General features: G+C 36.4%; 1 protein-coding gene across 1 annotated transcript in view; it reads right to left on the bottom strand.

The window, feature by feature from the left end:
• ca10a (carbonic anhydrase Xa) overlaps positions 1–4834 on the bottom strand; it is a 176200-nt gene extending 171366 nt beyond the window's left edge. The window contains 1 exon segment of the mRNA XM_051915008.1: positions 4145–4834. Within this exon segment, the coding sequence (XP_051770968.1) occupies positions 4145–4205 (61 nt within the window). The 5' untranslated portion in view covers positions 4206–4834.
• Positions 4835–23996: the final 19162 nt, after the last annotated feature.

The following is a 23996-nucleotide window of genomic DNA, read 5'->3' as shown; positions in this document are numbered from 1 at the left end:
ACTGGTGCAAATATAAACATGACAGCGCAAAATGGTGCACGCTCATCGCTAGTTTCACACAGGACGCGGCAGTTGCGAGTGTCTAGTTTGTTTTCATAGAGAACGAGTTTTTGCATTCCACTGCGCCGTTTTTCCATGGAAACGTGTTTGTTTGACTGTTGCACTCGCGTCTTTCGCAGCATCTCGTGCATGACGTGGTGCTCAAGTTAAAAGAAGCTTTTCCAAACACGCCTCTAGAAAACAGATACCTCAACAAGCCATATCTGACTGCTAAATCTGTGTCTTTGTTCATATGGACATCTGACAATAGCGTGCACCCTTACTTTACTGAGAAAATAAGGTCAGGGAAAAACCTGTAGATGAAAAATCTCCATATAAGTGCCTTTTGTGCATTTGCAAGTGTTTTTTTTTCTACTTGTTATTTTGCAGTTTGTGTTAGCAAAGGTTTATTTATTATTAATTCAACATTATTATTTTTTTGATGCTTCAATTCCAGTATCTAAATATTCTTAAGTGTTTAAGTTCTTTGTCATTTGAAAGTGTGTAGGCCTACTTGCATTATTATGCTGTTATATTATGATTATATATTCAGTGGCATAAAATGGTTTTAAAATGACAATAATATCACATATCGCAATTATTTCTGGGGCAATATATAGCACAACAAAAAGTAGTTATGACAGGCCTACTTCCAGTTATTTTTAGCTGTACAAAACAGCTTGTTATGCTGCTTGATATTGCAAAATGGTATTTCTTACCATATTATTTTAATGTGTTGTCTTAATTATAAACATGCTGGTTTGTAGTGCAAACAGTTTTACAGTTTACTGCACTATTCTTCTCGTTATTTCCCTATAGCGGCTAATAAATCGGAAGTCTCATACATTCACAGAAAACACCTTACTTCCGCATTGAAAAATTAGGTGGATAAAGTGCAAGAGTGCCCGCCCCCTTTTGCAGCGGCGTTGATTCCGGAAGTATTTTTCCATTCATTTTTCCCATAGAAAAAAAAAAAAAAAAAAAGTTCTCATTAACGCATTCTAATTAAATTATACATAATAAGTAAATTATAACATTACAAACTTTGATTTTAAGCAAAAATGTATTTGAAAATTGGACAAACACACAAAAGGTTCAAGACTTAACGGCTTTATTGAAGGAAAGAACTACAATCCCATGAAGCACTGCAAACAGCATAATCGAATTAAAAACGATGGAAAAATTAAAAAAATATTGATTTAAAAATGTTATATATATATATATATATATATAGTAAAATTAATTATATTAAAATATAAAATTTACTTTATTATTGCTGTGTATTAAAATAAGTATTTTAAGAACGTAGGGAGGCTGACATGATTGTGTCATTTGCAGTGCTTCGTGGAAGTGGGCGGAGCTAAAGAGCCCTTTTGGTGTATTTTGCTTGTTTTGACTGTGATTGGTGGAATTTTCTGCACAGCATCACAGGTAGTGTAATTTTCACCAAGAATTCCACTGTTAAACAAGATTTTAAAAACGAACTCGACTGTTGCACAATATCAAATATTCAGTGAGGTTCAAAAATCCACTATTGAAAACTCTGTACCACACTGTATATCCTAAAGAGTATGATCATTGAATACATAAATGAACCAGAAAGTGCAAAGAATAAATCAGACCCAATAAGATTCTCATCTCATAACTGATTGAACTGTAATTGATTTATCAACTTTTACATCAACAGTCCCTTTAAAACTGCAGTATTTTTGCACATTGACACAAGGAGATGCTCTGCACTTTTTGAGAATCAGGGCTCACGAGGCGATCATTGTGCTGCTGGATCCTGAGCGGCATCAAAGCAAATGTTAACTGCCATAACTAAACAAATGCTCATGCTCTGTAAATGTCAGCTAAAATCTATGATGTTCTGGTAAGAATGCCTGAAAACCAAAAAGCTAAGGAAGATGGTACTCGTTATGGTCCAATTATGACTGTAGTGGGGACAAAATGGAATCTTTGATCTTTGTGAGCATGGTGTTGCAACAAACAACAAAATCATTGAGAGCTTCCATGTTATATAGCAAAAGACAGAGATAAATTTGACCTTCAAAAAAAAAAAAAAAAAAAAAAAAAAAAAAAAAAAAATTTAAACAGCAAAATGGAGTGTTTTCTAGCTGTCATAAAACAATGCAACTGCTGACAAGACACGTCATCAAGAAAACTGCTGGGGAAAACAGTGCTGAAAGTAAATAAGGGACCTTTGCTATTTGGGGAGTGATGGCTGTGGAAAATTGGAAATATTATGCTTAAAAATGATAATGATGCAACATAGCTACACCAGGAAATATCTGAAAGTCAATGTAAGTTCAAAATGCATCCCATTTTCTTTTTTAAAAACACATTTCTAGTCTTATTATGAATGATTCAGAGCAAACGTTATTCCAAAGGGAAAAAAGGCCTTCATCATAATCATTAATCAAAATTTTAACAACCTGCTCTTCCTCTGATCAACCTTTTCTGTTGACGTCACTTGGGGGCTACTGGGTAATGTTAAACCAATGCCAAATAGCAAACTTTTATTCATTCTGGCTCTGCTTTGATACTAATGCCCACTTTTTACAATAAAATCAAATCCTGATGGCAAAAATTAAGTCCTGTATTTATATAATGTTATAAAAGTAAAATGAGCTGTGAACAACAATTCACGTTGACTAAGTGGAAGAGGTACAGGGAGACAAAAATGGCACCAGATTTATGGGTACTACTAAACATATAATCAAAATGCTCATAACAAATGATATCGTGATCATCTTTAGAGATTAATCTTTGATGGAACATATGAGCAAAACAGATGCTTTAGAAGAACCAGAAAGTTGAGATCAGTATGGATGAGGAAATCATCTGATCTTTGATTAGTATTCATTATAAACACTGGCTAGTATTTCATATATAACACCACATTAAAAGGAAACCACTCACATACTAACTACATTGTGCTTATCTGTAATGCTACTTTGTGTTTTATTGAACATAAATCCATAAGTACAAAAAAATAATATTCCAAAGCGACCCAACAGTCTGACTTTCCATATTAGTAGCCTCATATAAAATGTTCACCATCGTGTACATTTACATGAGGCTACTAAAAAGGGAAGCTCTCAGAGGCCATAAACACTGGTCAAGGACGTTTACGTTGCCTGTCCTACGCATCATGAGAAAGACGGATGTGTTGCGCGCTGAGTTGCCATCAATGTCCAGTTCTCGCGTGGGCGACACTGTTGGACGCGTTCCATAACCCTCTCACGAGGGAGCTTTAAAGTTGAACCAGAACGGACTTGATTTGTTTAGTCATTTAAAGATATCCGTGACTCTTTTTTAACGGCTTTGAGCAGTCATTCAGACTTCTGCCCACTGAATAAGTTATTTCAGTGGGTGTTCTGGTTTTTAACACTGTAATATCTGAGAGGACAACCCATAATCGACCTCACACGATCATTCAGCTCCGCATGAGATTGGCCAAGTGATAGTAACTGGTAATGGTAACAGTTTGAGTAGACCAGTTCGTGCTGCAATTCGGGTTTCCATTGCTTCTACATTTGGTCTGTGCAATGCAGACCGCCTCCAAAATCACTATTTCACATTCACATAACCAGTGAAGGAAAAACTCATAGTCCATTACTAATTTAATGTAATTTAATTTTTTATGTAATTTAATTTACGCTTCACTTACTGTATGCTTAGTCCATTTACAACACATGGTACACACCCGAATGAGTTTGCTAACGGACCATCTTTAAAATACAACAGCCACAGTAGGCTATATTAAGCAAAATATCTTAACTTAAATTATTCGAATTAATTAACGAACGAACAGTAATTGATATAAATGACGTGGCAATGAGCGTTGTAGGCAACATAAAAATAAGTGCTTTTTATATAAACCAAAAAAAAAAAAAAAAAAAGGATTTCTATAGAATTCTGCGCCTTCCGAAAGATTTTACATAATATAATATCATATTATTTGAATAATAAGGAACAAACTATGTAAATTATTTTGTAATACATGGTTTGTGGTTTTAACACAACTTAAGCTATTATATAGCATGAATATCAAAGCACTTGTCCAAAAAAAAAAAAAAAATAATAATAATAATAATCTTACCTGAAGTGCAAACAATGAGATTGGCTTGAAGGATAATAAATATTTCCCAGATTATATCCATGTTTTGTCTTCATTCCAAGTCCATTGCGCTCAGAAAACGGGGATCAGTTGCAGATGAGTCCACCCAGTCTCTTTCCCACTGGACACCTTCCACAAGATCCTCTCCAAATCACACACATAGCACATTTATCTCGAGGACATAACGCCACATTTCAAACAGGCTGAAATCCAAACAAGACTAAGTCCAGAATTAAAGGGGATCTGGAGTGATATCCTCAGTGCGAACACTTTAAGAAATGTTTCGTTGCGTCCCACAAGCCTCCATAAAATGACTTATGCGTTCTTTGCCGCTCTAGAACGGCTTTTGTTATGCCACGAAGACGCTGGACTCCGTTGATCTGACCCTGCGAAAAGAGAGAGTACAACTGTGATTTGACGCGTCCTCGTAGTGGGCAAGGTCGGAGCTCTGCGAGAGAGTAACAGTTTTAACTCAGCCAGGTTTAACGGGCAAGTCACGGGACCGCGCACTTGCTGTTAAGGGGGCGTGCTTCCCTCGTTCACGACATGCCGTTACACTTACCAGCGCACACGAGCACTGATTCATTTATCTACCTGCTTTCATAAAGTGTCATTAACGAGAAGAAAGTTGTAAATAGAAGCTAACCTGCGGTGTGTAACACAATTACCGCTTCTGTGACAGGACAAAACGTCTTAGAAACAAGTTTACCAGCGGAGTTATGAAATACTGCAGCGGAAATGTCAGTAAACAATCCACAGCAGCAGGGGGGGGGGGGGGGGAGAGACAGTCTGCGCTTACCTGTTACTTTTTATATCAATGGGCAGTTCAAATCTTAAAAAATAAAAACAACTAAAAATCCCAATCCAGTGGTTCATGAAAGAACACAGCTATTGCGATTTCCTGAGGTAAATGAATGTACACCAGCCTCCTGTGCGCAGCGTACGCGGACCACTAAAACAGAGTGCGCGCTCCCGCTATTAATTGCGTGATCACGTTACCTAGGCACAGGTGGATGGAGCAGAGCATCCGCACAGCAGAGAGAGAGAGAGAGAGAGAGAGAGAATGATGGGCGGGGACACAGGAGAGACGCGGGTTGCCAAGAAACAAGATTGCGCGTTATCATAATTGGTTGCGTATAATATAGACCTAAATACGTTTTCAAAACTTTCAGACCGTCACCACAACAGCTGCATCATGTTTTTATTGCTTTGCTACAAAATACGTTCATTAAGTGGCGATATGAATGTAAATAACCAATATGTTTCATGGATAATTTGTGTAGACAATTTTTTTGTTTTACAGTATTAAGATATTGGGACCTACCATTTTTAATGTACTATATTAAGTTCAAATGAAGTTAGGCATGTTGAAACATGATATCTGATGCTATCAGTAGACTATTTTCAGTTTTAATTTTTTTTAATTTCATTTTATTTAATGAGTGATGGTAATGAATGTTTACTATGTCACTGTAGAATGAGTTGAATTTATAAATTCAAATTCCAGTTGATGCCAGGTGGTAATTTTGCATCTAAGCATAAGTAAAAAAGCATATACAAGCATAAAGTAAAATAGTTTTGCTTTACATTTCAAGAAATATAGCTAATTCTGTAATTAAATGTGAAGTCATGATGAAACTTTCTTGGGGCAAAAAGCCCCTCATAAAGAAATAAATCCAGTTTGTTGTCTTTATGATTTCCCAGTCCTTGTTTTTCTCATTGTAGATTTATGTTAAGAGTTTAACTGAAATCTTTAGACCAACAAAGTTCCTTTCTGTATATATTAGTACTCATATTCAAAGATATTCCTATTCAAATATACTGTACACGAGTGTTGCAGGGAATCTGAGCAGTTTTGTGATTATGATTTTGGTGTACATTGACATTCAAATGTGATAACTGTATCATTATCCATCAGTGTTCATTTAATGTGCTCAGATGTTTGTATGTTCATGTCCTCATGATGCAATAAAAACAATCTCCTTTCAGTTTTCAGAACAATATCACAATGCAGTCGCTCATGCTGACTCATTGCTTCCTTTCGCTTTTTTGCGGCTTATTCAATACAATACAGGATATGGCAGAGGGGGATAAGAAAGACTGGAGAGTCTTACTTTTATAAAGAAGATTATCTGCATAAAAAGCCATAGCAATAATCAGACACACGTCACTTACGTCATTCATTGTCTGGAATTTCAAGTATTATACAATGCAGGACATCTGAGCATTAAATAAAGATCATGTAAACAAACAAATGTGATTCTCAAAAATGTTTCAAATGCAGCTTTCATAAAGTCCGCAATATTTAATACTTTTTTTTTTTTTTTTTGTCAGACTCTCACAGCTACATCATGATTTCACCTTCATCAAGGTCAATCAAATGCCAGGGATGCAGAGAAGAGGACTATGATCTGTATTTTGGACATTTTAATTGTTGGTTCACTGCATTAACCCTGTTGCATTTATTGGGTCAATGTGAACCAGTAAAAAACTCAGTCTTTATATTGTCTTTTATTCAGATTATCAACCAGCTACATTCTTCTATTTTTATATGTGTCTCAAAGGAAAATGAAATGTCAAATGCATAAAGCACTGTTATGCCCATAGCACATGACCTACAAACTATCAAGAGTGACCGAAAAAGGCAAAAAATCATTTGAAGAGTGGCAATCAGGGTATTGTGAGAGAGAGGAGGTGGATTGTGAAATAAGAAATAAGTTCATGAAAGCGTTCAGAGGTCAACAGCTGTTTGGCTGCGGGGGGTTGCAGGGGTTATAAACCAAGCGTGCGGGTATCTCCCTTCGCTGCGGGCCAGGCCATGCCCTAATCGATTGGAAGTCAACCTTAATTCTCCCATCACCATCAAGGGACTCATGTTGGGAGGTTGTTCCAAAGCCAGGACACATTAGCCCTGCAAATGGAAAGTGACATACACAAGCAGGTTTAATGCAGTCAGGGTTCAAAACCCATCTCTGGCTTGTAACTCAGATCAGTGTTGTAAAACGGTGCAGGTAGTGCCAATCAGCATGGGATCAATGCTCTACTGGTTCAATTGACTGCAATAATGCAAATAGAAGACACTAATTATGATCATGCCAGCGTGAACGCCAGAACGACTGGCCTGCTAATGGAAAAATCAAAACACATTAGGACTGCCAAATGATTTGATTTCTACTTCAACCACTCCAAAGCAAATGGACATTGCATGCCAGATACGGGACAGTTATAAGAGGAGCACCAACTAACCAATCCACACAACCAAAACTCATCCAGTAACATTCAAACAAGACTTCTCAAAAAGATTTGTATGAAATGAATCAAGACAGAGTTTGAGTTTATTTAACAGCCTTACTGGTAAAACACAACATTTATGTATGAATCAACACCTACAAGGTGGTTCATATAAATTTTCTTTGTCCTATCGTTAATCCCGCTTGTCTGTAGGGTCCGGTTTTTTTGCAAAGCTTTCTCTTTTGGCACATTCGAGGGCGTCCTCCGGGGCAGCGTTGACAATGTTCATGTCTTCCTTCAGTTGGTCGAGTCACCGCATTATTGGTTGTCCTCGTAGGCAGTATCCTTGGGGACATAGGCGCAAGGCCGTTCTGGCCATCTTCATTGCGTGGCATTATTTATTTATTTTGTGAATCCCAAAAGAAAATATTTTTTAAAAAAGTCTCAAACTGAAATTGCATACTGTATAGTAATATTACATTTGGTTTGAAACATACTTTGTGGCTGTTAAAAAGGTTCACTCTTTATAGTATGAATGTGTGTAGTATGAAGAAAATTTAGACGTACTACTGTACATGCACAATGTTGTCTGTCATGTGACTCACTATGTCAGTTGCGTCACTTCATCGCCATTCACAACTCCTCTCCCGTGGCCTCATGGGATAGTAAAGTGTCCATCGATTGTGCAATTCAAGCAGAAGTAGTAGGTCATCCGGGTTCTTTCTGAATATTGTTTTTCGAATAGGGTTGTCAAAAATACCGACTTCAGTACCAAGTCGGTACTGAAATTTAAAAAATGTGATGATACCAGAATTTCCCCCTAGCATTTTGAGCGGATTCTTGCGGTGAGTGTCCACTACAGCGTCAAAACTCCACTCAGTACCGCTGGCAACGCTATAACACCTCCGCTTTGGGGTGTGTCTGTAGAGAGTGTTTAATCTATGTTTTTTTTTCAAAGCACAGACAATATAATCATCAGAGATGCATGCGATTACATTTGTATATATATAACAACTGCAAAACGCACTAAATCCAGCATAAACTCCAGCACTACATGAATATTTTAAATACTCAAGACAGACATCACTACCTGAACCTCACAGAGATTGACTGTCGGACATTTTTTCATAAAGTTGAAAACCGCTCTCAACGCTTTCTCCGGTCCGCTGTCAATCCCACAATGCACCGTGCGAGCGTGAAGCTTGACTTCCATAGGAATGAATTGAAAACGCTCGCTCTGCGCCAGTGCACACGCACTGTTAAACACCTCTGATTGGCCATTGTGTTCACGCGCTCAACATATATGTCTGTGATTGGCTACAATGACCAACGCTTCAACACACACGGGAGCAGGCGTCTATCAGCGGATATATTAGGGATCCTCTGATAGACACCTGCTATCAAGTTCTTGGTGAAGAGCGTCATTGATGTCTATTTACAACATGTTTTTGAAGCGTTGATCAATCACAGCCAATCACAGACATATATGTTGAGCGCGTGAACACAATGGCCAATCAGAGGTGTTTAGTAATGCGCTCAACAGCGCTCTAAATGCTCGGGGAAAATGCTGGTATTGTCACATTTTTTAAATTTGTACCGAATCTAGTACCGAAGTCAGTACTTTTAACATCCCTATTTTTCGAATACTATGTATTCGGGACATAGTATATAGTACTATAAATTTCGGACACAGCGTCAATGTTTTTTGTCCATACAATGAAAGTGAATGTGATCCACAGTGTTGTTCTGGACCCTATTCACTTTAATTGCATTAAAAAAAGTTGAACTACTCTTCAAAGTCTTCTTTTGTGATCCACAGAATAAAGCCGTCATTCAGGTTTGGAATGACAAGGGTGAGGATTTTCTTTTTCGGGTGCTTTCCATAGTTATATCAAGGGAACAAGTGAAACACAATTAGTTTTTCATGTTTGTTTAAACTTATCTACAGGTCTTCAAAATGACTCCATCATGTTCCATTTTGTTTAATATTTTCTCAGCAAACCCAAGACCTTATGTGTCACTCACTCTTAGCTTCCCATCTCCCATGTTACTCACAATAATGGGATGTATTTGCATTCATTTGACCATGCCTATTTGCTGGAGAGGAAGTTATAAACAAGACATACGTGACCAGACTGCAAATGACAAATATAGTGCACTGTTACTATTTGTTATGCTTTCAATAATAAAAGTGTAGGTTGAATTTGTAGGGACAGCTCTCTTGGGTTGACAGGTATTAAGAATTAAATGATATAATGAAAGTAATTTTTCTTCCACTGAAGAGAGAGTGGCAAAATTAATCTCAAGGCACAAGAAGTTTATATTCTTGATTGCGCTCCTCAACCTCATTGACTTGTACTCAGGATAAACTTTACTATTTTCAAATGGCTAAATTATAATTTTCCACAAACTTTTAAATACACTGCATTGCAGGTCTTAAAAGTGATGGCCAGTCTGTTTGTTTGCCCTCTCTGGAGTAGCTGTGTTTGTAGTGTTTATGAAAAAGCTTTTAATAAATCATGACTCTTCCAACAATCAACAAATTGCAATGTGTTTAAAAATACCCCTTGTGGCCCTAATACCCATCAGATTAGCAGCACTAATGGGAATTGTTTCATCCACACAAATGGCTCATTTGTTTTATGTGATTTTTGTTTTCGTGCTAGTTGATGCTAACCAGAGGTAGAGCATGTGGTACTCAATTATACGGTTGGCTGATGTTCAGATGTTGATTGTCCTTAATCACAGCTATGGCTATAACTATTTGCTTTTAATCGCCCCAACCGCCACCCCAACCCTACAAAATGGATCACTTGATTTATTGATAATCCCACAATGCATAAATAAATTAGGAGTCTTTCCCCCGGTTTCACAGAAAAGGCTTAAGCTAGTCCCAGACTAAAATGCATGTTTGAGTTGTTTTAACTGAAAGTAACTTGCACTGACAGATCTTAAAATACTGTATGTTAGAGCCATTGTTTTGTCTCAAGATGCACACCAGTAATGTTTTTTTCTAGTGAACGTTTATAAAAGTACTTAAAGTGTTAGTTCCCCCAATAATGAAAATAATGTCATTTATTACTCACCCTCATGCCGTTCCACACCCGTAAGACCTTCGTTAATCTTAGGAATGCAAATTAAGCTATTTTTGTTGAAATCCGATGGCTCAGTGAGGCCTGCATAGCCAGCAATGACATTTCCTCTCTCAAGATCCATTAATGTACTAAAAACATATTTAAATCAGTTCATGTGAGTACAGTGGTTCAATATTAATATTATAAAGCGACGAGAATATTTTTGGTGCACCAAAAAAACAAAATAACGACTTATATAGTGATGGCCGATTTCAAAACACTGCTTCCTGAAGCTTCGCAGCGTTATGAATCAGCATTATGAATCAGCGGTTCAGAGCGCCAAAGTCACGTGATTTCAGCAGTTTGGCGGTTTGACATGCGATCCGAATCATGATTCGACACGCTGATTCATAACGCTCCGAAGCTTCCTGAAGCAGTGTTTTGAAATCGGCCATCACTATATAAGTCGTTATTTTGTTTTCTCGTCGCTTTATAATATTAATACTGAGCCACTGTACTCACATGAACTGATTTAAATATGTTTTTAGTACATTAATGGATCTTGAGAGAGGAAATATCATTGCTGGCTCTGCAGGTCTCACTGAGCCATCGGATTTCAACAAAAATAGCTTAATTTGCGTTCCGAAGATGAATGAAGGTCTTACAGGTGTGGAACGGCATGAGGGTGAGTAATAAATGACAGAATTTGCATTTGTGGGTGAACCCTTTAAATGCGCTAACTGAAGTAAGGCCTAATCCTGGCTTAGGTTAAGCCCAGTCTGTGAAACCGGGCCTTTATGTTTAATACAAAGTTAGATCATCATGACATATTCAAAAGCATATTGTTTGCTTGAAATATTTTACATGACAATTCAAAAGTTAGAGGTCATTAAGAATTTTCAGCATCATTACTCCAGTCAACAGTGCCACATGATCCTTCAGAAATCATTCTAATATGCTGGTTTAATGCTCAAGAAACATTTTTTTTATTGTTATCAATGTTGAAAACAGTTAATAAGTTTTTTTTTTTCAGGATTCTTTGACTAACAGAAAGTTAGAAAGAACAGCATTTATTTGAAATCTTTTGAAATATTATAAATGTCTTTACTGTAATTTTTGATAATTTCATCCTTGCCAAATAAAAGTATCAAATTAAATAAGTAGAAATAAATATATAAATAAATAAACTCGTAATGACGCCAAACTTTTGAATGTTAGTGCATTTTTAAATTAAAGGATTAGTTCACTTCTGAATGAAAATTTCCTGATAATTTAGTCACCCCCATGTCATCCAAGATGTTCATGTCTCTTTCTTCAGTTGAAAAGAAATTAAGGTTTTTGAGGAAAACATTCCAGGATTCTTCTCCATATAGTGGACTTCAGTGGGGTTCACTGGGTTGAAGGTCCAAGTTGCAGTTTCAGTGCAGCTTCAAAGGGCGCTACGTGCTCCCAGATGAGGAATAAGGGTCTTGTCTAGCGAAACAATGTTATTTAAAAAAAAAAAAAAACAAACAAAAAAAACATTTATATACTTTTTAACCACAAATGCTTGTCTTGCACTGCTCTGCAATTCACCACGCATTACGTTGAAAGGTCACGCATGACGTAGGTAGAAGTACCGCGGTAGGGTGAAAAACTTCATCTAATTTTCTCCTCCAACTTCAAAATCGTCTGATATCATTGTTTTACCTTTTTTTTTTTTTTTTTTATAAAGGGCATTTGGCTTAATCTTTGCACGTTCACCTTGTAGACACTGGATCAGTACTTCTGCCTATATAAACACGCATGACCTTTGTAATGTGATTACTTCATGCGTGCGCATCGCAGAGCTAGTGCAAGACGAGCATTTGTGGTTAAAATGTATCTAAATATATATATGTATTTTTTTTTTTTTTTTTTTTTAGAAATGACAGATTGTTTTGCTAGATAAGACCCTTATTCCTCGTCTGGGATCACGTAGAGCTGGCAAGTGCCAGCATTCACCTAGTGAACCCCACTGAAGTCCACTATATGGAGAAGAATGCTGGAATGTTTTCTTCAAAAAACCTTAATTTCTTTTCGACTGAAGAAAGAGACATGAACATCTTGGATGACATGGGGGTAAGTAAATTGTCAGGAAATTTTCATTCAGAAGTGAACTAATCCTTTAAATAATATATTTAATTTTCTGCCCTGAAGTTTTTTGTACAAAAAGTTATAATTTCTCACAAACAATCCCCATACAATTAAAGAGCTGCTGTGAAAAATACCCTTTTTACATTTGAAACAGTTATGATTCAATAAGTTGCAAAAGTTCAAAATTAATCGTTTTTATGGCTTCAATTTAATAATTTTTTTTTTTTTCTTTTTACCTGTTAGGCGGTTTTGAAAAGTTACAGCAAGTTTCCATAGTATGTTCCTTTCGGAGCATGATTTTGATAAAATAAAACTTAAATGAAAAAATAAAATAAAACTTACTGTGAGATTGGAACTTAGCTGTTAGCACTACAGACTCCATGGAAACTGTGTTCAATTTCCTTGACCGAATAAGTTACTTAACTCTGCTGGACTCCTGACGTTCATAGCTTTGAAACACCTACAAACAAAAATGCTTCACCCACACACCATTTGGTCTCAGAAAAACAAGAAGCACAAATATCGCCATTAAAGTGTGATGTACATTGGTCCATGTTATTTATGTTTTCACGATTTCTTCAGTGACACACACCAACACAAATGTCTCAAACATTATGAATACTCACCCAAAAGCATTTTATATGTATTTTAAACCAAATAAAGAGGACTTTTTATGCACACTAAAGCCCTGTTTTAGCTAGGGTGGCACTGTCCCATTTCCAGCTGACAATTCACACAGAGCGGCGGTAATCCAGGACACCTGTCATAATGCTAAACATTTTGACTGATTAAACAATGAGTGCAGATTATCTGTCCCTTCCAGTGAACACAATGGACCAAGAGAGGATTACTACTAACTACACGTAAACACTTCAAAGTCAAACTGTTTGTAAAACCCATCTAAATGTTTACAGTTAAATGAATGATATTAATGCATGATGCAGAAAATCTGTTATAATAGTCATAGAGGGATATAAATGACAAGTATTATATAAGTGAGACAGTGCTAATTATCAGACTTTTTTCTCTAGTGAATATTTCTAGGTTTATTTATTGTTTACCATCTCCATTATTGCGGGAAAGGGTACTAGTTACTAAAGACATGTCAACCTTATGATTGCTGTCAGCCTTTAAGTTGCTGCAATAGAAGCCCGCTGTTAGAGAACTAGAAAAATGTTAAAACAAAATGAAACAGTAATGGAAAACATTGATTAAACAGCAAAAATGTACAAGATATCCATTATTTTGGCAAACTATGTATAAAATTACATATATAGAGTAAAACACACATTAAAACACATGTGACAACCTTCCCCAAACTTCATCTGCTTCTAGTTATTTTTAGCTGTACAAAACAGCTCATTATGCAGCTTGATATTGCAAATGGGTATTTTTATCATATTGTTTTAATGTATTGTCATAATTATAAACACACTGGTTTGTAGTGCAAATAGTTTTACATTTTACTGCACTTTGTTATTATAGTTACAGTGGCAAATTAATCATAAGTTTTGAAAATTCACAGAAAAGAGCTTCCGAGTTGCAAAATAAGGTGGAAATACTGACCCAGTTACCTGATGTATGCTTGAGTAATTATTCCCAAGAGCGGGGGGAAAAAAGCATGACAATATTGAAATCTTATTTTGGAGAAAATATTCTAATTTAAATGCACTAACATTCAAATCCACTGCTAAAGAAAACAAGCATTTGTGTATTTGGGCGCTTTGAGGAGACACTTCCTCCCTTACCTCTGGAGAAAACGGCCTCCCTTTCTTTACAAGTTTGTTTGTTGTTGCAGGTGAGGAATGGCCTATCACATGGATGTTAATATTTTAGATATTTCTAGTGTCTGGTAAGTAAGCAGTCATTTAGCCAACACTTTTATCTAATACGACTTACAGTACAGCATGTAGAGTCCCCCTGGTGTAACCTGGGGTTAAGCGCCTCGCTCAAAGGAACAACTGTGATCGCTCAAGGCTTTCATCTTGCGGGGTTCAAACCAGCAACCTTCTGGTTACCAGCCCTGAGCATTAGGCACCACACTACCTGCCTTATAGTACCTTGCAGAGAGATTTTTCATGAAATGTGTGGAAAAGGCAATCCCAGAATTGTTTGCGGTGAGCTCTGTGAAAAGATTACATTTCATTAAATACTGAAAATAAATTGAATTAATAAAATAGTTCACAATTAATTAATTTACTCAATATACATACTGTTCAAATGTTTGGGATATTTTGAAAGAACTATCTTATATGCTTACCAAGGCTGCATTTATTTGACCAAAAATACAGTAAAACTGTAACATTCTGTAATATTATTAAAATTTAAAATAACCATTTTTAAATTTAAAGCTGCAGTGAGTGAGTTTTGCCTCTTTGTCGGCATCTCTGTTCGAAACCTGAAATTGCAGTTATTTGTGGAATTATCACCTTTATGTGGGTTGTGCGTCGGCACGGCTCCTCAGCTGATCTAATGTTTTGAGGAGAATGTGTGGCTGTCAGTCACTGCACCAGTGAGGATACTGTACTTCGGAATCACAAACTGTAGACATGTGTCTTCGAAGTATGACCAACATTAGAATTTTCACTGGAAAATGTCATCTGAACAAGTAAGTAACAAATCTGCCACCTTTGTTCTGACCAACTGAGGGAAAAAAAGCATTACAATAAATCACTCTACCAGTGGTGATCAAATCTAACGGTCGCTTAGCTCACATCAAAACGTGCAAATTATTATTATTGTTATACTTTGTTCTCAAATTGTTAATGTTAACAACATCAGCATTGCATGACTACGTGTATTGAGTGTGTATTAGCGTTACCTGTAGATTTCAATTTCTGTACAGTCTAATATCTAACGTTAATTTGTCATACCATACAATCCGCCATCAAAATGATAAGTTTAATTATTCCAGCTGCTGTGAGAAAAGGCTATAAATGATCCGCCACCTGCAGCATCCTCACATAATATAGCCTACTAGCTGGGACTCGTTCTTTATGTAAACAGATGTGACGTAATGACGCAAAAAGATGAATGGCTACATGCTCGAATTTCCCGCGAAAACCTACCAGTACCACGTGAATTAGAAAACATTATTACAAGCCTACCGTTGTGAATCGGGCTAAGGTAAGGATATAGTTTTGAACACTGGCTGGTTATGTACTTGCTCAGAAATTGATTTTGAGTTACGGACAGCAGCTTTAAATATGTTTTAAAATGTAATTTATTGCAGTGATGGAAAAGTTGGAATTTTCAGCAGACATTACCCCAGTCTTCAGTGTCACATGATCCTTCGCATCCCACTCATTTCCTATTAATACTACTATCATTTCTTAGGGAGTTTTCAGACATGTAGATCATTTGCTTTGCTCCAAAACGAGGATTAAGGTTGTTGCGATTACTTCTGGTTTATTGTGGCTTTCTTTATAGCTGTTGTTATAGTGCTTTATAATTTTGAGCAGGAATCAAGACTTTGTTGAGACAACATTCTTAGCCTGTATCTATTTCGGAGATGAGCAATTAGGCGGCATTTTAATATGAATCTTCATCTTTGCTCCAGGTTAACCCACGATTCATTTTGAGAGGCATTAGCAAAACAAACACTGCTGTTTTTCACGCAGTGTACGTAATTACCCTACATTGTAATACAGCCTGGGGTGCATTTCCCATACAACGATGTAACTTGCTGATTAACTACCATAGTATAATGTACCACTGGAGAAACTAACCAACTAGGTACAACTGTCTCCAGAAACTGTAGTAACATGGTCACACCTGGTTCAACAATATAGGACTGTCGTTAATGATGTTATTCGCTGTTTGCGAATGTTCATTGGAACTATGCTTTCGGGAAATGCCAAATCGTTGAACTATGTTGGTAAAGATGGAACTTGCGACCATGGTTGTTGTATAATATCAAAGAAATGCAATTACCCTTCTTGTTTATTTTAGATGCCTTTTTGCTACACATATTTGGCCAATGTATTGAATATAATGCATTGCTTACAATATTGTTATTTGTTTTTGTTTGTTTCTAAATGCCTTATATTGTATGGGCAGAGATGCATGTACAGTAATTGTTAGTTATGTATGTGTGTGTGCCTACTAATGTGAAGGAAAAGTGAAACTGGACTGCCACAACACAGAAGTGTGTGCATTTAGATCCGATTTTTTCGCATCCGATCTGAGCCACTTCCAAATGTGGTTTTAAATCAGATATATATCTGATATCTGGACATCCGACCTACGCCTAAACACATATATCTGATTCCCCTTTAAATTCTAAGCCACCACAAAGCAAGGGCGACAGGTTTGCCAACAAATATAGCTTTTTAAAGTTGTATTATGAAGCAGACATGCCTATATGCACTTGCTCACAGCTTTTTTTATTGAGGTGGGAACTTTATATAAAGGAAAGAAATTGCATGTGCACAGAAACATTCAGGAGATGGTTTTCAACCTCTGCCCCATGAGTTTTATAAATAAAACAGCTTTACTACTGAAAGCTACATTATATTTCTCAGCAATGAGGTGATAATTAATGTTATTTTTCGGTCTATATCCATTCGGTCACATTTTGCGCTGCAAAACATCCATAACAGCTGTTATCTTGTCCATGCTGGCAAATAATCATGGCCACCTGACATGAATTATATAAATAATTTTAATAGCACAGCCATTAAAAATCAGAAGGTCTACTATGTGCATAGTAAAGCGATCACGGACAATCATTTTGGGAGGGAATTATTGTAAATACACAGATATCGGATACTAGTCATGTCGAAAGTAAATGTAAACAGACGGGCTAAAAAATCTTATATGGTCAAAAAATTGGATCTGTGCATGAAGACTTGCAGTGTAAATGCAGTATCTGTGTATGCTCAAGGACACAAAGAACTGTGGTTCTACTCCGAGAGCCTTAAAAGGACAACAGCCATCTTGTTTGAGTTTACTAGAGTTCAAGGACATTAAAAGGCGTACAGCTTGCACCTGAGATGCCTTGAGAAGTACCTTGGAAATGGGAAAGTTACAACTTGTGCCAATCAAGAAGATGACCTAATGTCTGTTGTAAACAACAAGAGTATAAAACACTGATGAGTTAATTGTCTCTTCGGATACGTCGGTAACCCCGACGCCTAGAAGCCCAGAGCTGAGGACAAGAAACTCGAAGTTGAAGACAAGAAGCCCAGAGCTGACTACACATGAATACTGTGTTTTATACTTTAGTTATGATGTTTTATTTGCAAAACAGACTACCGTGGCTTTGATTTTTAGTGTTTAAAGGGGACCTATTATGCCTCTTTTCACAAGATATCTGGAATAATAAGTCTCTGGTGTCCCCAGAATGTGTCTGCGAATTTTCAGCTAAAAATACCCCACAGATAATTTATTATAGCTTGTCAAATTTTCCCCTATTTGGGTGTGAGCAAAAACACGCCGTTTTTGTGTGTATCCCTTAAAATGCAAATGAGCTGCTGCTCCCGGCCGCTTTCCAAAAGAGGGCGGAGCTTTAACAGCTCACGCTTCCTCAACAAAGCAGGAGAATCTCACGCAGCCAAAATGGCAATTATCAGTAACGGTGTTCAGCCTTACATTGTTCAAGGAGTCGGACACTGATGGAGAGGCTCGAGAAGTTACTTTTAGAAAGAACTTTTAGAATGCAACTGGACGTTTCTGAACAGTTAGTGGATAAATTTATGTAGTTGCTGTGGAGTTGATTCAACTCATCGACTAGCATGTGCCATCATGTTAATCTTTTGTGCAAAACCCGTATGGACGCCCACTATATATAGCGTACCTGTTTGCAAAACAGAGCCATACACCAGGCTAACGTTTATGATTGCTATCAAATGCTGTGAATGGTCTAATATTTTTTCCAAAATATCGCTCTGACAGAAACGCTCCTTTTTTAGCAATCAAGCTTGCCAGGGTCAACTCGCAGGCTATCCAACCTAACAAGACTCTAAATAGTGTTCTGTGCTTGTCTGTGCAGCCAACGACAGAACAGTTAGCATGCTTTGCTCGAACTTTTGCCATGACCTTAGAATTGGTACACTGTTTTAACTTGCAAAAACAAAATAACGGTGCTGTCGGTGGAAACGTGCAGGTTAAGGGGTGGTAATATTATAATAAGATCCCCTTCCTACATCACAAGGGGAGCGAAATCTGAGCGACTCGTTTTTCCACATGCTTGCAGAGAAAAGTTTGCCAAAACAAAGTTACTGGGTTGTGCTTTCTCATGTTTTCTGAGTTGGTAGATGCACCGGGGACCCAATTATAGCACTTAAACATGGAAATGATATGTCCCCTTTAAAGGCTATGCGCAAGAACATACTGTACCAAGGAGAAGTTTTCTGACCAAATTGTAAGTAATTTAAAATGCTCATAATATAGACCTTATGCGCCAGAGAAACAAGCGCGCTGCCATCTTTATAATATTGTCTTTGAACTTCCGTTTTTTCGGTAGCTCTGTATATTTCTATGGCATCACTGTCAAAGAATATTTAGCTGGTGAAGTGGATTTACTTGTTGTAGAGTTAATGAAAGTTATCATGAGCATTGTAATGTTTAAAGCAGATGTCTTAACAAATGTCAGTAGAACAGGAAGATTTTAAAACGAGCAGTTCATTCATAAATACATAAGATCGCTGTGGAAATACAAACCGGAAGACAAAAGACAACGAGCGCAGCGCTGAAAAGGGCTACATAAGGTCATATAGGTCTATAGGACTCGACGTACTTTACCTAACCTGAAAATAATAGAAAATAAGGTTAAAGGTGTTAACATCAAAGTACACACCACAAGACACTTGGCTAACGATGTTTTCAGGAAACGCACTAATACTTAGGTATTACCTAAGTATTATCGCAGTTGAAAACAGTTGCGCTGCTTAATATTTTTGTGGAAAACATGACATTTCTTTCTGGAATCATTGATGATTAGAAAGTTTAAAATAACATAATTTATTTGAAATAGAATTTGTTTTTAACATTATAAATGTCTTTACTGTCATTTTTGATCAATTTAATGCATCCTTGCTGAATAAAAGTATTAATTTCTTTTAAAAAATGACTCCAAACTTCTGAATGTAGATCTAGATATATATAGATATATAGATAGATGACCTAATGTGTTGTATAACTACATTAATTCTGCAAGGGGTTCAAGTAACAGTTTCATTATCTTGCTGTAATGATTTAAAGGGCTACAATAGCGAAACGCTCATACTTTTTTTTCCTTTTTTTTTTTTAATCACAACAAGGTTTTCAGCTGAAATCTTGTTATCCTTTATAATTATCTTCACGCTGCTGCTCTGCCTGACACTCTCTTCCTCTTCCATTTCATCAACTTACATTTCAGCCCGGCCTTTCTGCCAGAAAAGCTTATGAGGCATGTCTGCTAGCAAAAGCCAGTGGGTAGGTCTGTGTCTATTGATTAAAGCTGGCACAGTCTGGGCTCCAGTACCAGGTGAGGGCCGCCTAATGTAGTCTTTTAGTCTGCGGTAGTGTCAGAAATAACAGGGAGGCTGATTGTGTTAGATGGACACTTCCTCCCATCTCTACATTAGCTCTAGCTCACCGTCTGTAGATGCTGTTATGCCGCGGCCCATAAATCTCTGAAACTTTTGTATCAGCACTACATTGATCTAGCCACTGTAAATGTTTTGGAGTTGGTGCTTGGAACTAATGTGAGCATGACAGTCTCCGTGGTGCTACTTCCTTTTCTCACAGCTCCGTCTGATTTGTTGTCACTGCTGACTAACATTTCTGTGTGCTGGAAGTGATACAGGGTTACATAATCCGGTGTCAGTCGATGCCATTTACAATAAAATAAGAAAGACATGCTCTGAATAAAGTGTTGTCCATTAACAAGTCTTTCAAGCTCACTAATGGATATGGTTTGTTCAATGCAAGATGTATCAGAGCATCTCTAATCCATGGATGTGGTAATGGAAATCACTCACAATGGAGTACATGTACGCGTTTAATGGACTCGGCCAGTTCTGCGAGGAGACTCCGGTGTTGTAACTGACACCCTACATCCACCCATCCTACATAGCTCTCTGTCTTAATTACTTTATGAACAAACGTAAAGTCGCACACTGCAAACATTGTTTAATTAGGCAGTGAGATACAATGGAGTCAAGGTAAATGTAGGATTTTTCTCCCTCTGATGCTTATTGCTGAAATTCTCTCTTGGCTATATTTGTAATTCCATTAATTATCCAATGAAGATCCTTGTGTTACATTTAATATCTTTAGCCCAAAGCAACATGGTGTCTGGCCAATACTGGCCATAAGACTTTATGTTTAATTTGGAAAGGTAATTTCAAGCCTTCAATCTAATAAAAAAATTATTTTGCAAACTGTGAAATGTGAGTGATTGACTTTACATTTGTTGATATGCTCATTTGTTCATAGCAGCTTAATATTATTGAAATACTTCACAGAAAATTAAAATAACATTGCAAATTCACTACTTATCACTTACTGTAGACTTGTTTTATGGCAACTAGGTCTGTGGAAAAGATCTAAAACAAAACAAAAAAAGAAATGTTAAGAAATGTTAATTTACAATAAGGTCTCATTGTAACACTGGTTACTGCATTAACATGAACTAACAATGAGCAATATTTTTACAATATTTATTAACCTTTGTTAAGATTAGTTAATAAAAAAAAAATGTTTGGTAACACTATTTTAGGGTCTTTTAACTAGTTGCTTATTAGCTTGCATATTACTAGAATATTGGCTGTTTATTAGTACTTATTAAGCACATATTAATGCCTTATTCTGCATGATATTATTCTACATTCTTAATCCTAACCAATATCTAAACTTAACAACTAACTTACTAACTATTAATAAGCAGTAAATTAGGAGTTTATTGAAGGGAAATACATAGTTAATAGTTCATATGTGTTCCCTATACTAAAGTGTTACCAAATGTTTATATTCATGTTAGTTCACAGCGCATTAACTAATGTTAACAGATACAACTTTTGATCTTAAAAATGTATTAGTAAATGTTGAAACTAACATTAGCTAAGATTAGGGCTGAGCGATATGGCAAAAAAATAAAATCTCGATTTTTTCAGAATGATTGACCGATTCACGATTTCAATTTTTTTTTTTTTTTACTGTTTAACTAGTCAACTTAAAAACTTAACTACAATATGATTTAAGTAACATTCTCTTTATTAACAATCGGGTTAAAAAAGAAGTTCCATTCCAAGTGCACCACACATGAAGTGATCAACATGTAAAACAATTTGTTAAATATCTTTGCAGAAATATGCCTGAAATATGAGGGGAAATGTAGTACAAACTTACCTTAAACACATCATATATACTCAGAAATAATATAAAATAATAAAATGCTAAATATTTCTTAGCCAAAAAGTAATAGCAATAAATAACACAAGTAATAGGCTATTATTAACAGAAAATGCTTTTTAAAAACAGAAAACAACAGCAGCTTTCAGCCTGTCACCATCATGCAAACATGAAATATCAAACAGGTTTACAGGTTTTTGCATTCCATTGCGCTATTTGTCATATTGTTTTTATGTCTGGCGGACATGTTTAGGTGTTGCACTTGTGTCTCGCATCTTTTGCAGCATCTCACACATGAAACGGCATTCTAAAAACACGGCGGTCAAGTTAAAAAAAAAAGCTCAACTCGCGTTTAATAACCTTGCCCTTTTTTTCCCCTCATTCCACTGCGTCTCATTTTCATAACGCAATAACGCATTTCTGAATGAACAGCCGCTCAAGACTAGCGATGTGTTCTAAGTTCATAGAGCGTCACATGAGAGCGGTTAATCATGCGCGCTGGCGCCATCATGAGGTCGGATCATTTTCTTCTTCTAATGCGGTTTTCGTTGCTGTATTGTCAACATGTCCAATTGTAACGCTTGCTAACATTTTTATTCAAAATCGCGATTTCTCGATTTAAAAAATAATAAAATCGAGGCAAAACATTCAATTCGAATTTATCGAAAAAATCTGAAAAATCACCCCACCCTAGCTAAGATTAATAAATGCTGCAGAAGTATAGTTCATTGTTAGCTCATGTTAGGTAATGTAGTTAAATAATGTTAACAAATGAAACCTTACTGTAAAGTGTTACTGTAAAAATGTACCATTTTCTAAACATTGGTTGTAAATCACAGGATTAATCAAAATCATATTTGCAATCTGTATAGCTTCAATTAAAAAAAAACAAAAAAAAAACCCTGATCTAGAATTCAGAGTTTCCCAGTTGTAAATATGACCAGTGTTGGGGATAACGCATTACAAGTAACTTAAGTTACATAATCAGATTACTTTTTCAAGTAAAGTAATGCATTACTTTTTCAGTTTACAACAAAATATCTAAGTTACTTTTTCAAATAAGTAACGCAAGTTACTTTTTCTCATTTATTGACTGACACCTCTCCTGTCCCCATGTTGAGAGAAGTGCAGAGGTGTTGTGTGCGCTGTGTGAACATGATGGTTATTGTAGTTCTAGACTAAATGTGAATATGCATTTACTCATCTCACTTGCACAAAAACATTCACTATTCCTCATAATGAATAAAAACAGTGAAATGTAATCAGAATTTTATGCAAACCTGTAATAAGTAACTATATTAAATTACACAAATATACCTTATGTATTTAATCTCACTTTATTAATGTCTTTGCTGCTGACCTTCAATGATCTAATTCAACCATACTATTAAGCAAAAATACTTTAGATTAAATTTAGAAATAAGAGTGTTGAACTTCCTTATTCTGTATCCTATTCTTCATTAACACAGAAAGGCAGCAGAGCTGAAATATTTGTTTGAGCTGCGCCCTCTATTGTACAGGCGTAAATATGCATTTCCTTCAGCCTGAGGCTTATTCATTTCACTTTTGGTGTGAAAGGGCCTTAAAGGAACACTCCACTTTTTTTGAAAATAGGCTCATTTTCCGACTCCCCTAGAGTTAAACAGTTGAGTTTTACCGTTTTCGAATCCATTCAGCCGATCTCCGGGTCTGGCGGTACCACTTTTAGCATAGCTTAGCATAGTTCATTGAATCTGATTAGACCGTTAGCATCTCGCTCAGCATCTCGTAATAATCAAGGAACTTTGCTGCCGTACCATGGGTGCAGCAGGCGTAATGTCAGTGTGCCTGCTGCACCCATGGTATGGCAGCAAAGTTCCTTGATTATTACACCGGAATGATGTATAGTTCCTAGCCATATCGGCCTAGAAAACCTGCAACTAGTACTCGTGTATATAACTAGTACACGATGTAACTACAGAAGAGTCAAGTTTTAAATAGGAAAAATAACGAAACTCTTTGGTCATTTTTGAGCGAGATGCTAACGGTCTAATCAGATTCAATGAAATATGCTAAGCTATGCTAAAAGTGGTACCGCC

The sequence above is a fragment of the Ctenopharyngodon idella genome, chromosome 12, assembly GCF_019924925.1.
Source record: "Ctenopharyngodon idella isolate HZGC_01 chromosome 12, HZGC01, whole genome shotgun sequence".
NCBI classification, from domain to species: domain Eukaryota; kingdom Metazoa; phylum Chordata; class Actinopteri; order Cypriniformes; family Xenocyprididae; genus Ctenopharyngodon; species Ctenopharyngodon idella.
The sequence above is the reverse complement of the archived record's forward strand: the minus strand, read 5'-3'. Positions and strand labels throughout refer to the sequence as shown.